Raw genomic sequence first — 17,445 nt, forward strand, 5'->3', positions numbered from 1 at the left:
CCTCAGGAATTCTAAAAGGTAGGAGTGAGTGCCCACAGGTCAGAAAAAGGTGATCCTTCTGAACACCAGTGGTAGTGTATGGAATTCACCTCTCAAGGTTCCAGGAAGCGAGAGGGCTGCTCATTCCAAGCTGCCAATCATAGTCAATTACTGAGTATTAAGGTGACTAGTATTCTGACGTGTGTAGCATATATAATACCACTTCTGCAACTCTCCTGCTGTCTGCCTTTGCACCATTAGTACAGCCTCTTTCCACCAGAACACACTGAAGGATGGAAGATGATTAAGAGCATGGGTAAAGTACCACAGAAAAAGACAGCTAATACTAAATTAAGCTAATTATTAAGCTATAACTAACACCTGATTACCTGCAGCATATCTGGCTGTAAAATCCTCAACCTCTATTACCACATCAGTCAAAAGTGGAGAATTTCTGTCAAAACTTCTATTTATCAAGAATACATAAATTCAGACTAATTTTCTAATAAATAATCTACCCCTGGTTAACTCAGACCAATACCTGGTATTACACTTTGCCAAACTTCTTCCTAGTTTTCAAAGAAGTCCCTTCTAAATGTCTAAATTCTAGTGCCTTTACCTTATAAAAACCTAGGGTGTAATTCTTCAGATCACAGGTGGGTGGAGAACTACAACCACAGAAGCAAATACACTGACTTCCCAGACTCTCAGGTGTATTCTAATAGGACCATACTTAAAGCTTTAAGCAAGAAGCAGATGGACAGCATCACCATCCCCCACTCTCCCAAAGACACCTGTTTTTAAACTTCCTATTTCAGCTCATCCTACTATGCTATATCTTGGAATATAACTCTTTTTTCAATTCATAAAATTACAATGATTTATTTTCGATCAATTTTAGAAACATTTGACAAGGTACAGGAAGTAAACAGAAATAACCTTTGATTTTAATTTTCCTGTTTTCTTTACTACCAACAGCAAACAGATTTTAAATTCTAAGATTGAAAAATATAGACCTAAGGGGATTTTAAAAAGCTTGGGAAAAGAGACCCAAATATCCTCATGCCCAAAAAAGAATATCTTTCCTTTTATTAGTTGGTTTTTATTAAACAATTCCTGCCTTGAAGTCTAACATGAAATACTTTAAAAGTTACAATTAATATCATAGATTAAAAGCTTTCTATTGTTTTAGGTTGAATCATAAGAATTTAAGTGTACCTCGTATGTTAAGACTAAAACAGCCAAAATGTTCTTCAGAAAATCTTTAAGAGTATAATGTTCCAATAAAAGGCAGTAAACTCTTAGAACATTAGTTGGTGTTCTGTTTCCAAATCTAATCCTCCAGGCATAAACTACAAAGTTAATAAGGAGCAGATTAAAACCACCCAAGAACAAATTATTAATTCACTTTTCCATTTCACTCTTGAATTCTTGTCTTAAATGCACTAGGAATCTCTGCTGCCAATGTAGTTAAAGCTGCAGCAGCTCTAATAATCAACGGATATTATCACAAAGGGTGGATACATCCTAAAATGAAAGCACCATATGCCTAATTATTGAGCTAAATTTATACACGTAGCTATCTCTGAATGAAACATTTCTAGCTTTTCAGCTCACAAAAATTATTTCTTTCTATGCCCTGAAGGTATTTCTCCAGATTTCTTTTTTCCCTGGCTTTCTTTCCTCCCCACATATGAGTGTTGTGTGACAGCAGGCCCAGAAGTCAGAAGTAACTGGATGCTGATGAATGAATGAGGAACCACTCCATTCAACACCCTCTCTATGGTTTTCCTGAGGATGAGCATCCCTTCTGTGTAATAACAATTCTAACAAGGCAAAATAATGCTTACTTTCCTGCCATAGGAAGTGAGAAATTTGGCAACAACAACTAAAAGGGAAGTAGAAAATAGAAGCTATTGGTCAATACAGCAATACTGCAGCCAAAACATACTTTTCTTTCCTGGAAATGACTTTCTGAATCCAATTTACTTACCAAACCCTTTCCTTATCACTCCCACCAATTCCTAGCTGCTTGTAAGTATATACTATGTATTGAATAATGAATGCTACATGCCAGGCATTGTGCTGAGAGAGTCACATACATTTTCTATTTTAATTCTTACAACAACTCTGAAAAAGAGGAATTATTAGCTCCATTTTGAAGGCGTGGAAAGGGAGGCCAGAAGTGTTTCTACTCTGCCATACTGCCTCACATTTATAAAATATTTTGTTGATATACTTAATCTGGGTTACATTTAAGATGAATTGTCTTTTATTGTCAAATTCTGGGCCATGGACCTATGAGATAAAAAAGGTGTCCTCACTTCTAGGGTGTCTGAAATCTACTTGAAAGATAACATATATGCACATGAAATCAGTGCCACACAGGCCAAAGACAGAAATAATAAATAACATAGGAATTTGGAGAAGGGAGAGATCAGTAAAGGTTGAGAGTGTAGAGAGGGCTTCATGAGGACATGGATTTTGAGCAAGTGAGAAGACTCTCCTTTTGAGAACCGTAAAGTAAACAAGGAGAAATCCTAAACTACATGTGTTCTGGAGATAGTAACTATGTAAGTTTTGTGGAAGCACAGTCCTTCCTGGTAAGTAACAGAGATACAACTCAAGAAATAAACTGAGGCAGATTTATGGAAGACTACGGATGCCAAGCTAAACATTTGTGACTTCATTGCGACTTCACTCTAGAGCAAAATGTTTTTCTAGCTGAAGTCACTGGACCAGAAGCATCAGTATCACCTAGCAACATGCTAAAAATGCAAATTCTGGGGCCCACCCAGGCCTACTGAATCAGAAACTCCAGGCTTTTTAAATTTTTTTATTATTATATTTTGAGACAGAGTCTCACTCTGTCACCCAGGCTGGAGCACAGTGGCACAATCTCGGTTCACTGCAACCTCCGCCTCCTGGGTTCAAGCGATTCTTCTGCCTCAGCCTCCTGAGTAGCTGGGACTACAGGCTCACGCCACCATGCTCAGCTAGTTTTTGTATTTTTCGTAGAGACAGGGTTTTCCCATGTTGGCCAGGCTGGTCTTGAATTCCTGGCCTCAACTGATCCTCCCCTTGGCCTCCCAAAGTGCTGGGGTTACAGGTGTGAGCCACTGCGCCCGGCACCAGCAATCTGTTTTAACATGCCCTCCAGCTGATTCTGATGCATGTTGAAGTCTGAATCATTACTTTATAGGAAATGGAGGACCCTTAAAACCTGAGTTGGGCAATACGAGAGAAGTGATGTTTTAGGAAGATTAATAGTCATCTGTAGAATAAACTGGAAAAGGGACCATTGACAAATGCATACAATTCATTGAGCCTCTACCATGCAATTATTTATATGAGACAGCACTTTTCGGGAGAAGCAATATGAAATTGCGAAAGAGAAAACCAAGCTTCTTTGTCTTTCTCAAAATATCACACCTTCTTAGGGAGGAACATGTTTATGTAATTCTGATTTCTCCAGTGGAAAATAACAGCTAACCTATGACTTTTCATTTTAGTGTGGTACTGTAGGCATTACTCATTAAGACACCTTTATCTCTCAAAAAATTTTGGCAAAATGGAAATGAAACAAAACCAACTCTAGGTATATCCTGTAGAAAACTGAAATACAAGAAAAATGGCAACCTTTATTAAATACTGTCCAGTATTCCAGGTAATAAAGAAAATAAATGAAGACCCTAACTACTTTAAAAATAACATATCTAAAAAAAATACTGGCTGTAGATATAAACACTTTTCAATAAAATAACAGAATCTTTATATTCGAGTGTTGACCTTTAAAGGAATCTCACAATCATCTATATTTATTTCAGCAGTGTTGTATTTGGTCAAAAGATTTTTTTTTTTTTTTTTTTTGCACCACTTTCACCAGTTTACGATCATATAAGAAAATGAATGCAGTTTTCATTTTATAAATCATCCTGGAAAACAACTTGAAAACTGGAAAAGGCATTTCCTATATTCATTAGTCTGTTTATTCACTAGGTCTGATTCTAAATGACTCCTGACTGTTGTAAAAAAAAAAAAAAATGAAAAAGACAAAGACTTGTAGCCCATGAGTATATACATTAGAAAGGACTTCAAAGATGAGTGGACACCACTTCTGGAATACCAGATTACTTAGCACGGAATCACACTTAACCTGAATAACTCCTGTAGGCATTTTTTTATTTCAAAGAGCATATTCACTCAACAAATACATACTGGGCCTTATTATGGGCAGGGCCCAGAGCTAACTGATCTGTTGGACACATGGATGAATAGGGGAAGCTCTTTCTCCTGCCCTCAATATGATAGTTCTGGAAGGGACAGATGACTGCAAAAAGCCAATGTCATAGAAATTCTGTATTCTTGGGAGTCAGGGAAAATAGAAGTACTTCCAACCCTACACTGTGGCTTTATCTTATTACTGATGGAATACTTAATAAATCATCATTTTTATTCACCCTAACTGCTAAAGCAGCTTTCAACAGTAGTTAATAAATCATCTTCATTTTCTATTCTCCTCAACCACCCCCCTTTAAAGCTACTGAGTTCTTCATTACACATTCTATGTTAAGTAACCACAGGAGGATTAAATAATGAAGACTAACCAAAGTGCTTAATATGAGTGAATGTATACAACGCATTAGATATATGCCAATTATAAAATACGTTTTTTACTACATAAAGTTCATTTTATACTTCCTAATAAGAATGCCTCACAAAATTGCTGACTTGGGCTAATAACTCCTTAAATCATAATATGGGCTTCTCAGGCATTTCTGATTATGAGCTGAAAACCTCTAGTTGGCTAGATAAAACATTCAACACTGCTAGTTGACTTAAAAAAAAGTCTCCAAAAATAGCGTTGTAAATATTCTAAAATTACTATCATGTCTAACCACAATTTATAAAAATAATATAGTACATTTATGTCAATCGTTATTCATCATGTTAACACAGTGTTATAGCCAAATTTAAATAGTTCTGGCGTTTGGCAGACTTTTATGAACCAAGGTCAGAATATAAATACATTTTGAAATATGCAGCTCTTCACTATCTTAAAAAACATGACTAAAAACATTTGAAGGATTTAGGGTGGAAAAAAAAAAGCCCAAACTTCACACACAAAAAATCATGCTTTTCTTTAAAAATAAAATATCTTTGACAAAATGCATATTTATCCTATTTAAAACACTGAAGGCCTCTCACATACAAAAGATTAGCCTGCCTCTTCACACATAAGAACAAATATTTATATGAAATCTCACGATTTCCTTTTGGTTAATTTTTCTTCTTTAAGAACTCAGCAGGCCAGGCGCGGTGGCTCACACTTGTAATCCCAGCACTTTGGGAGGCTGAGGCGGGCGGATCACGAGGTCAGGAGATCGAGACCACGGTGAAACCCCGTCTCTACTAAAAATACAAAAAATTAGCCGGACATGGTGGCGGGCGCCTGTAGTCCCAGCTACTCGGAGAGGCTGAGGCAGGAGAATGGCGTGAACCCGGGAGGTGGAGCTTGCAGTGAGCCGAGATGGCACCACTGCACTCCAGCTTGGGCGACAGAGCAAGACTCCATCTCAAAAAAAAAAAAAAAAAAAAAGAATTCAGCTTTGTAAGACTTGCCATTTTCTGGCATCATTAAAATCACTTCTGAAATTCTATTTAGACTACTTTTGATCTTCAACTATTAGAAAAGCATCCTGATTCATTCCAAAAGGAGAAAGATCCTCCTGCAGATCTCCAGAGAGGTCAATACCTTCCTCAAGTATCTGAGGCAAAATCCCAACTGTCACTTAAAAATGAAGATGTGCTGGTAAAGCTGGATAGGTCTCAGCTGAAGGATGTGGGCTGTCCCAAGTGCCTGGTAAGAGCTCCTATCAATAAAGGATATTTTATCCTAAGTGTGCAATCTAGGGGAAAAATTTTTTTTCTTGCAACTTTGCTTTATAAAATCCTAACTCTCGCCTTCAGGACTTTGCCTCCCACAGGAGTCCACGTTCATTCAGCCAGCTTGCCAGATCCATCTCCCCTGGTGGATCTCACTCCTTAGGCCTCCAAGCTCTGCCATCTTCTCTATCTTCCTCCTTTTAAAATTTCCTTGTTCTACCTATACAACTCACAAGGAAGAAATGCAAATGATCAGCACAGGAGAAAGTGTTGATCAAAGAAAAGCAAATTGAAAATGCCATATACTGCTTCATCACCTATGAAATTCACAAAGAATCAGGGAGGGGGAAGGGACAGCATTAGGAGATATACCTAATGCTAAATGACGAGTTAATGGGTGCAGCAAAACAACATGGCACATGGATACATATGTAACAAACCTGCACATTGTGCACATGTACCCTAAAACCTAAAGTATAATTAAAAAAAAAGAAAAAAAAAAAGAAATTCACAAAGAATCAATAGACTCCATTCATTATATGACACATGGGAGTATAAATGGTTTCTGGAAAGTTATCCCTCAAAATGTACTATCTGTTGGCCAATTTATTTCCCCTCTTAAGAATTTAAGAGAAAATCCCACTTACCAGGGTGGGTGCAATAAGAAGTGAGACAGAAATTTACCGGACAAAGGTGTCTGTCTCAGCATTTTTAATAAAAACAAAAAAGTGGAAATAATCTAAATGTTCAGGTCCAAGGGACTCGTTAAATAAAGTATCATGTTTTGACATGGATATATTGTGTCAACATAAAATGACACTTGCAAAGAAAATGAAAAAAAAAGTATATATACTGTGGTTATAACGGGGGGAGATGAACTTACATATTGGGGTTAGGGAGGAGCATTATTGACACTACTTAGTGACTGATAAAACTATGAAGGATTTGTTTTTTTTTCTACTCTAGTGTGGTTTCAAATTTTTCTTTCCCAAGCAGACGTGAGTTTACAAAGCGAAATAACACAATGGAAGATACTTGCTTCAACAAACCTATTCTATTCTTTGATAAGACAAATCTCAAAGTATAATATTAATAATTCTGCTGAGCAACTTTATCCATTTACGTTAAAGCAAGCCTTTAAGAATCAATAAATGGACACGCACGGTGGCTCATGCCTGTAATCCCAGCACTTTGGGAGGCCAAGGTGGGTGGATCACTTGAGATCAGGAGTTTGAGACTAGCCTGGCCAATGTGGGGAAATCTTGTCTCTACCAAAGATACAAAAATTAGCCAAGCGTGGTGGCAGGTGTCTGTAATCCTAGCTACTAAGGAGGCTGAGGCAGGAGAATCGCCTGAACCTAGGAGGTGGAGGTTGCAGCAAGACAAGATTGCACCACTGCACTCCAGCCTTGGCAACAGAGTAAGACTCCATCTCAAAAACAAAAACAAAAACAAAACAAAAACGGTAAAAAGGAAACACTGGTGGTGAATTTTAGGCAGCTGGGAATGAGATTTTGAGACTGGGTAGAAACCCCTGAGCTTCCCTAATCATTCCACAGGTCTGTTCTCTTGTCTTATGCCCCGATAGAGAGAGATACAGTGAGGAAACACACTCCCCTTTTAGTACGTAGCTCCAGCATGTATTCCCGTGAAAGAGGAACTAGGGACAGACAATCACGACCTAAACATCAGCTCAGGAAGCTGGACATGCCACCCTCAGCGTAGGCTACAATCCCGGGCCTCCTGTCCTATTTCTGAGATCATCCTGTCACTTAGAAGAATTGAGTGTTCTGAAGGGACCTTGAGAAGACCATTTAATGAGGAAGGATTTGGCAGAAATGGAGACACTAGCAATAGCTTGTAGTCTGTGGATGGCTTGAGTTCACGTCTTGGCCATAGTCATTCACAGGCCTTCGGACACCAATTACTGCCACCCCCTTTCTCATAAACTCCTAGCACAGACAAACAGGCACCAGCAACAAAGGTTGTTTCAGAGGGTGGCAATGCTGTGTTATTAAACCACCCTTTCAGAACTTGGTGTCCTTCATCAGGTTTTTATCCCCTCATCTCCACACCCTCTCTCATACTAAGTTGCTAATACTAAACACTCCCACACAAGACAGGACGATCTAATTAGTGACCCACATAAAAACATGAAAAATGCAAATGAAAAGTTAATATAATATGCTCTGAGTGTCACTTGAATGAAGGATGTAGAGCAAGAGTGATGAGAAAGCAGCAGAGCAAATCAGGGACTGGGCTTTTGATAAACTTAAGAGCCAGGGAGATGAGCAGACTGAGAAACGCGAGAGAGGAGGAGTCATTTATTCTAGTCACAAAAGTCAAGTAAACACAAAGGATACGTGTGCCTTTCAATTTTATTATCTCTGTTCTGGATTATCTGCAGGACTGCTCAGCTCTAAAGTACCTAAAGCAACTACCAGAGTATTCATGACAGAAATGAGGGCTGTGACTTTTAAATACTCTTAAGCCTTAATCTCATTTGGTTTTTTTTCAAGTACCTAATGATCACAGAAGTCTTTATCAAAACTCAGTGGGGGCGGGGCACTGCTGCCACATTCTCCGGAGCAAAGGAATTAGCCGCTATTGCTTTCTTAGGCAATCCCCTACCCAGCAAAGACGTCCCACCTCCCTCTAGGATGGTCTCAGTGGGGCTTCTGGCAGTTGGCCTGCCATTTAGGGCTGAGGAGGAGGGAGGGCCTGGTCAGCCAGTCACCAAAGCACACGTTCTCATTAGAGTCAAGATTATCCCAAGTGGAGTGGGGCCTGGTTCTCAGTACTTCTCAACACCTGAGAAGCAATTCTCAGCACTTCTCAACACCTGAGAAGCAATTCTCAGCTATTGTTTGTACACTGGGGTAATCTCAGGAGGTCACAGCTCACGGGCCTTATTTCTCATGTGTAAAATGAGTAGTGGGTCTGGAATCCTAATAAATCTAAATTCAATGTGAAGCTCTCAAAAAGACCAAACTCTCTGAGCTACAAAATAAAACTGATTTATGCTAACTTTGACTACCGGGTGATGGACTGAGCTCTGATTATAGAATTTATCATAATTATATAATTTTTGCCAAGCCTAAAATAATAATTCTCACTTCTTAAAAACATTCCTCCAAGATGAAACAGATTGAAATTCACTTTACTCAATCTCTCTCTATTTAGAAGAATAACTTCAATACTTAAGATAGATAACTCAGCCAGGCATGGTGGCTCACACCTGTAATCCCAACACTTTGGGATGCCGAGGTGGGAGGACTGCTTCAGCTCAGGAGTTTGAAACCAGCCCGGGAAATATAGTGAGACCCGATCCGCATTGTGTAAATAAAAAAATTATTTATTAGAAGAAAGAGAAATTAAGATAACTCGACTGTGACTACTCTGAAAGATGGTATCTGCAGGAATAGGCATATTTGACTATGAGAAAGAGACTAATTCTTTAGCACATATTCTGAAGAAGCTGAAGATGTATATGCAGTAAGTATATCATCCTAAAGATACTTAAGTTTTTTTGGAATGTGGTAAAAATCAAAGAAAATCAGAGTTGACTGTGGCACAATAAAATTATAGCTATATGGGAAGGTCTGTTTGATGAACTGGAAATGTATCCCTTTAAGCACTAAAACTCAATTTTAACTATTTTTGATACCCTTTTGAAACTTCATTATCCACTTTCCTGAGTTATTAAACAGCATATGGATCAATGCAATCTTGGCTTGATGGCTTTAGGTGGTGACCAGTAACAGCAATAATCACAAGCAGCATTTATTGTGTGCCCACTTCATGTCTGATACCATTCTAAGTGCTTTACTATCACATTTAAGCCTCAGGATCCAACAAAGTGGGTACTACTATTAACCTCATTTTACAAATGAGGAAACTAAAGTTCTGAGAGATTAAGTAATTTGCAGACGGTCACAAAGCTAGAGAATGGTAGAGGCCAGATTCAGACCCATGTTATCCGAGTCCAGAACCATCCTTCTAACCACTACATCGCTCCGAATGGATGGATCAGAGACAGGTAAGTGCACCCCAAAAGAGAATCGCCAGAACCTACTTGGGTGGAGAGAATTGCCCACAGATTGGTGTGATTTTTACATGTCTACTTTTAAAACAATCATCCTTTAGGTTAGCTGCCATTCTTCTATTATCCATGGTGCAATATCAGAAGAGCACACACATTTATAATTTTAAAGCAGCCTTCTAGTCATCACATGTCCCTTCTCTGGGTGATCCCCTTTCACCCTTTGTATATACAGTAACTCACTCTCTTCTGCTCTCCCTTCCTTCTTCTTCCCCACTTTTCCTCATAAAGAATGTTTAACTGAATGATTACAAATGCCTGTGCTTCTTGGAGAGATCTTTATAAAGAAAACAAGATGTCCTATCAAGCTTTCCCTGGGTGTCTTTACAAAGAAGATTTCTAAACTATGCCACTGGTAAGTTTTTTAAAAAATTACTATAATTGACTTAAAAACTACTTTGATCCATGGTTGGCTGAAAAAAAAAAAAAGAAAAACCACCAACCTAGTACAAGGTCAAATTTATGATAATGCAGAGTTGTATGTTTTCTGTACTCTCTATTAGGGTGTGCAAATAATAAGCACGGATAATTTATACAATTCTTTGGAGTTTTATTTAGGAGACAAGCCATGTGGGAGACCATGAGCAACACTCACATTAGATTGGGGCTTCCCTCTGCAACTCAACTCTGCCACTAGCTGGTGATGTGATTTCCAGAATTATCTTTGTGTCTTGGTTGCCTCTACTGTAAAATGAATGAGCTATCTCTCAGATCTCATTCAGATGCAATACCTTATGACTTGGAGCATACTCTTAGTTTTAAAATCTGAGATTTAAAGTTATCATGGCATAATTTGCAGAGTTTGTGTAAAGGGCCTTTTAACAGATTGAGAGGTTGGGGGTGGGGATAAGATATAGTTCAATCACTGAACACCAAGCAAGGAACTAGGCTAAGAATACTGAGGGAAAAGTCAAGACTTATTTCCTCAAAGAGGGAATCTCTTCCCTAAACTATCAAACAGGTATCTTGTTTATTATTTTCGTCTACTTGGGGGAGAGGCTGTTTTGCCACTCATTTCACAGTATCTCTGGAGCCCACAGTGGCTGTTCCTATTTTGACTAATCAAACTCTTCTTTGACCAACATACACACGATTATAAAGAAAGAAATTTAAAAGACCACAGGTGCTTGACTGGGTTAGGGGGTATAACCAGGTTCCAGTGCAATTCTGATCTACCCTGTCTATTTAGCCCTCATCCCTCACACGGATCTGCAGGCATTCCTCCCCTCTGACCTTCGGACACATGCTTAAAATTCTCTTCAATAAAAAATTTATACCACCACAGCTTATGAAATAATCTGATTCAAATATGTAAGTTCTTCAATGAATTCCAACCAATTCAGATCTCATACAAATGCATTTTGTGTAATACGACGATAAATTTTTCAAGATGGTTTAGTTCATTAGCTCACCTAAGAAGTACAGATAGATGCGTTTGAAAATACATTTTTTAAAACCTCTTTTCACGCTTTTAACTAGGTTCTAAGTCCCATATACATAAGAAGCTCCCTTATATGAATCCTAGTTGCCTGATAAGAGGAAGACAGAATACTCTTCTAGGAGAAACTATCAACAGCTTACAGAAAATGAAGCTGAACGTAATTAACTACCCATTAGTGTATATATGTATTTTTTTGCTTTTGTATAATAACAGTAAGCACTTACTCCAGTACTTACACTGTTGAAAACTTACCTACTTGCTAAGGAGAGAAAAACCTTCACAAACACTCCATGTCCTCCCTGCTCTGGGGAAGGGCCTCTGGGTGGAGCAATCCCACACTGGCCCATGTTCAGTAGGAAATGTGTCACGGCACAGTGGCACAGGCAAGCAACCTAAGGATGTTGAAGCTTCTTGGGTCAGGTCTCCAAATCATGGCTTTTATTATTTTGTAAATATTATTTTCCACCCCAGAACTACCCATACAAATAAACTGGAAAGTTAAGTGTCAAAATAAAAGTGTTTGGTTTAAACCTGCCAAGGCAGATTATTCTCACATCTGATCTTTACCAAAAGGGTAAACTGTCAATAGTTAACATAAATTACAGGCTATATGCCTAAGGCTAGTATAAAGTATAATAAATGTGAATTTTAACTATTAGCCACCAATATGAAAATGTTCTTTAAATTCGTGATTACACAAATAGGTCTGGAATAAAATACTAAAGTCTTGTTTTAGAACTGAGAGAAGAAAACTGTGACCCCACACGTGCAGGGTCCTAAAGCCTTACATGACAAATCTGAGGCTGCCAGTCTGCACATACCCCTACCCCCACTTAGGTTGGTGAGGATTCCAGCCTGAGAAGAAGGGAGACCCCTCTGACAACTTGACTGTCTTTAGCCCCAGCCCCTATTACTCAGGACTCCCCTTAATTTCAGAAAATGAAAAAAAAAATCATCCTCCAAATTGTATTAAAGTTCTAATCCTAAAGGACAGCACAGGCTCATTGGGGAAATGGGAGAGGTTGGGGGGGCGGGGAGAGGGGAAGCTAAAAATGATTTCTGATTAAAAAAAAAGTAAATGGACTATTTTCCTAAAACTTCCATGCTGCTATTTTAACTTTTGTTCTTCGTTATTCTAACACTGCTTTTTAAAGCTAAGGACAACCTGAGTACAATTTTAAGATCAAACTCATGAAAATAAATATACACTATGTATATATCATAAATCTCAAGAGAAATCCCAGAGTTAATTTTAAAAGTTTTAACAGAGGTGAAGGGAGGAAGATCTTAATTCTATTTTGAAGTTTTACATCAGAGATTTACCATCCATCAAATTAGTAGTGGAAAGCATTTAACATTTTTTGTGAAGCATTCTGTACAATGACCTATTTGAAATTAACAGAGTATCTCCCCTAAGACACAAAGTTGTTAAAAATCTACTGCAGTACTAGTAACATAATTGTGCCGTAGATATAAAAAATAGTATTGACTGACTTTGAACCAAGTATAAAATAACAGGTTGACTCAAATTACAATCCAGTCTTCCAACATGTTAGACTTGAGTGCACTTTCTAAATTTTAACTATAAGTGTTAGTGCACTCAGGTGTGATAGAGAACCTAAGTATAAAGAGAATTAGAAAATATAGGAACAGGTCAGGCATGGTGGCTCACACCTGTAATCCCAGCACTTTGAGAGGCCAGGTGGGTCGATCACTTGAGGTCAAGTTCGTGACCAGCCTGGCCAACATGGTGAAACCCCGTCTCTACTAAAAACACAAAAATTAGCTGAGTGCGGTGGCACGTGCCTGTAATCCCAGCTACTTGGGAGGCTGAGGCAGGAGAATCGCTTGAACCCAGGAGGCAGAGGTTGGAGTGAGCCGAGATCGCGCCGCTGCACTCCAGCCTGGGCAACAAAGCCAGACTCTATCTCCAAAAAAAAAAAAAAAAAGAAAAAAGAAAACACAGGAATGGTAAAGAAAAAAACTAAGGCAAAGATCTACTGGTTGATAACAAAAAGTCCACAGTGGTGCCTGAAACCGAATCCAAATACGTAAAGTCCAGTGCCCTATTTACAATGGGCAACCACTCTTGCCTCTCTAAAGCCAAATATTTACAGCACAGTTTTTAGAACAGCATCATAATTTCGTTTTTTTTTCTTTTGGTTTACAAAGGAATACATCTGCCTGAACTAATCTGATGGAAAATCATAATCCATTTCTTCCCATTAGCCTTTGAGTAAACGCTGAAGCTAATTATGCTGGCTCTTTTGGGTTCTTACAGCAACAAGGAATTTTAAAGAACACATTTAGTTCCACTACTTTATGCAAGACTGAGCGGTTTCAAAACATCTAGGTGCTAAGATGTTAGACAGAGACTACATAAATCTCGTTTACACGGCTAATTAAGACCTTGTGATTTAGGGACACAGACAACATGGATCTACCATGGATGGATATGCACAGTTAATATGCTGTCCTGAGTCTGAGACTGCTGCTGCCCCACTGGTTCTGCTCTGAATGCACTTGTAATCACTGTTGGTCAGTACCAACAGCTTAACATCTATGTATCTTTCGTATTAAAATCTTTTCCTTGGACAACTGTGATTTTGTACTAGCTAACTGGCAGCTCGCATGGCTTTGGAGGCATGAAATGTATGAATTACACTGTTCAAATTTAACAGAAACACACGCAGATACAGATCATTTGGGGTTAATTTTCTATGGTTTTGGTTGGATATTATTAAGGAGTCTGGGAGGATTTGGTAAGACGTAGAGCTTTGTTCCACCTTCCTGATTTGGTAGCACAGGCAGGATTTCATGGAGAAAGGAAACTGCTAGATAGTTGTTCTGGAAAGTAGAATCCATTCCCCCAAGTATGGGAGGGTTCTGTCCCTGAGGAGGGGTCTCAGAAAAGCAGATATGCTGATGGACTGTGGAAGGAAGCTATCTGCACAGGAGGGATGAAGGCATTCTTCCTAAACTGAAAGGGATCCACGTCCACTTTAACTTGCTCAATTACAGCTTAACCAAATTCAGCTGGTCTTATATTACAAAGTCACAAATCCTATGACAATCCTGCTGCCTTCATTCTGCAGCCACTTAAACTAAATACCTCTCAACCACCTCAAAAATCTGTTTACTCTCTGAAAATGGGATCAGGGACTTCCTCTCCTGATTACCTACCCAATATGAAAACACAATATTTATTTTCACAGATTGTATTATTTTTTAAATGGCAAAAATATTACTTCCATTCATATTTTAGAAAATTGAACCAAGATTTGGAATGACATGCTTTTAATGTGGTTCCTACAGCTTTTCTATGTAAAACCCAGGCTGGCACCGTTTCACACAGGGAAGTAGCTCAGAGAGGAGGCATGTCCACAGACCGCGTGGTGACAGGTGACTGGGGGAAGTTCGGACCTTGGGCTTCAAGTCCTGACTCATCACTAACGGGTTCTAGAGCTCTGGGCCCTTCGATTTTCATCTTGAAAATGACAGCCTGAAAAGACTTTTTACGGCCCCCTTCAGCTTTAAGCTGGTCCTGACCTAATCACATGTTTCAAGTTCTAACTGAAAATTACGAGAAGGAAATTAGGAAAGATGTTATCAAAGTCCATGTTTATCCTGGATTAAGTTTGTCACCATTGTGCTGCTGTGGAGGCAAACCTGTTGCATCACATGGAATACCCTTTCTGGCTATGCATTAGAAATACAAAAGGCAGCCGACTGGCTTTTCATATTTTCATTTTTTAAAAAAGTAAACAATAGTATCCCTCGATGATGGGAAGTTCTCAAGTTTCACCTTTATAGTCTGAAAGTACACACAGAATGCCACCTGGCAGACAAGGGCCACATAGCTGAACCCGGGGTATGCTGGCTCGCTTTACCACGCGTGAAGCCTCACTCTAAAGCCACGTCCCCAATCCTTACCAGGGGGCTGATCAGTGCCGTCGCTGTTACTGGTGGGGCGATTAACCGTGTAGCGGCCAGAAAAAGAGGTTTGTGTATCACCTGCCCATGTATTCATACCCACCTCGTGTGGCTTGTGCTCACCAGAGCAAAAGCATGCAAGTTAAAGGAACGAGATTTGACCTTAGATCTTACTGGACACATCTACTACTATATTGGAAACAGGAAACGAAAGAGCTTTTGACACAGCACCTGGTGGAAGGGGCAAACCTCCATCGTCCCATACACTGCATTGTTGCAGTCTTCAGAGTTTCAAAGGCTTGCCGTTTCTCCCTGAAAAACACTGCCCGTCGGGAGGGATTTCTGGCGCGGCCCACTCACCTCTTTGATCTTTGCCCTTTTCTCGCGGATGGCGGCGTCGGCGGGCTCCCGACTCTCCACCCCGATTGGGGGCACGAAGTCCACCGGGGGCAGGCCTCTGAACGGCGCCTTGTCACGCAGCTGGTCCTGAGCCACCTTCTTCTTCTCCAGTAGGATGTCTCTTTGGATCTCCTCGGGCAGCTTCTGCAGGGTCTCCTTGGCTTCCCTGAGAGCCCGCTCGTGGTTCTCGCGGATCCTGGCCAAGTTGTCCTCCAGGGCGGCCTCCGGGTCCCCGGGTGCCCCCGCCTCGCGGCGCCGGGCTCGCCCCTCTGCCGCGTCCTCGGCGCGCGCCCCGGGCCCGGGCTTGTGGTCGGCTGCCGGCTGCAAGGCGGGGCTGGAGTGGAACAGGACCCCGCTGAGCAGCTTGGAGGAGTCTGGCAGGAAGAAGATCGCCCCGAAGCAGAGCGTGATGAAGGCGCTGAATACCAGCAGCAGCACGAACTTCTCCGTCAGGCGGAGGGCGGCGGGGCCCGACCCCTTCCTGCCACCGCCGCCGCCGAGCCCCCCGCCCAGGCCGCCGCCCGCGGGGCTGCTGAAGAGCGGCAACAGGCCCCCCACGGGCATCGCGCCCGCTGTCCAGTGGTCCGGCGCCGCGCCGCTCAGCAGCCAAACTTCGCCGCCGCTGGGAGTCCGCGGCTGCGGGGCTGGGTCCTGCGTATCCAGGCCGCCCGACCCCCTCGGCTGGGCTGCGGGTCTCCCCTGGGAGAACAACTCCGCGCCGGGTCTTCTCCCCGGGGCGGCTCCTCGGGCACAGAGGCACGCGCGACAGACCGCTGGCTGCAGCCCCTGCGGGGAGAAAAACAGTAAAACGTAGTAATTACGGCGATGATAAAGTTTCCAGCGGGTCTCCGCCCTCCGACTCCTGGCGAGCCGCCAGGACCGCTCCCCTTGAGCAGAGTCCTGTCCAGCTCCGGGCACCGCCCTCGCAGCCCACTCTTCGGACTTGGGGTGAAGTTTTCAGGTCCCGTGGGTAGGGGAGGGGTGTCCTGTGCAGGCGGGGGGCAGGGCAGCGCGCAAGCACCTCGGGGAGGGGCAGCGCACCTCTGGGCAGGAGGGGCGCAGCGTGGGCGGGGGACTCGTCAACTTCGCCCGCTCCTCATTTCCGCGCTGAGACTGCTGCCGCTTTCCTAGGCTGGGCTGAGCGCGCTGCCCCGCGGTCCCGCAGCCCCGGCGCTGCTCAGGTGGGCGAGCGCGCCGACCTGCGGGCGAGTGGCAGCAAGCGGAGCAGCACGGTACTCTCCGCCGCGGCCCCGCGAGCACTAATCTCACCGCTGGTCTCGGGGCGGTAGGAAACTAGGGAGGCGACGCGGCCGGAGAGTGACGGCGCGGTGGGGCCAATCACGGGCCGCCCAGGGTCCCGCGGGGGCGGGGCCGAGGCGAAGAGGGGGATGCGCGGGGCGGGGAGTTTACGGGAAGCGCAGCCACGCCGGGGCCCGGCAGGCGGCGGGGAGGTCGCGGGGCCGGGAGGCGCGAGGTAGGCGGGAGCCGCGGTGAGGACTGTCGAACTCATGGCTGAGGCCCAGCGCCGAGAAGCGGCAGGCAGAGTTCGGGGTCGGGGAGTTTATCCTGCGCCGGCCTCGGCCGGGGTCCCCGGGGTGGTTGATCCTCGACTGGCCCGGGAGGCGCCTGGGCCGGGCGCGGGACCTCCCTGCCTCCTCCTCCGACCAGCGCGGGGCTGTCGGGGGAGCTCCTGAGGGGGTCCCGG

At 42.4% G+C, this 17,445-nt stretch overlaps 1 protein-coding gene across 1 annotated transcript in view; it reads right to left on the bottom strand.

Annotated features, from left to right (window-relative positions):
* Positions 1-17,000, bottom strand: part of MAN1A1 (mannosidase alpha class 1A member 1) — a 182,686-nt gene extending 165,686 nt beyond the window's left edge. Inside the window, exons 1-2 of the mRNA XM_030809626.1 lie at positions 16,782-17,000; positions 15,702-16,526 (exon numbers count right to left, since the gene is read on the bottom strand). Coding sequence (XP_030665486.1) covers positions 15,702-16,304 — 603 coding nt within the window. The 5' untranslated portion in view covers positions 16,305-16,526; positions 16,782-17,000. The remainder of the gene's footprint in view (positions 1-15,701; positions 16,527-16,781) is intronic.
* Positions 17,001-17,445: the final 445 nt, after the last annotated feature.

The sequence above is a fragment of the Nomascus leucogenys genome, chromosome 3 (genome assembly GCF_006542625.1).
Source record: "Nomascus leucogenys isolate Asia chromosome 3, Asia_NLE_v1, whole genome shotgun sequence".
Lineage (NCBI taxonomy): Eukaryota > Metazoa > Chordata > Mammalia > Primates > Hylobatidae > Nomascus > Nomascus leucogenys.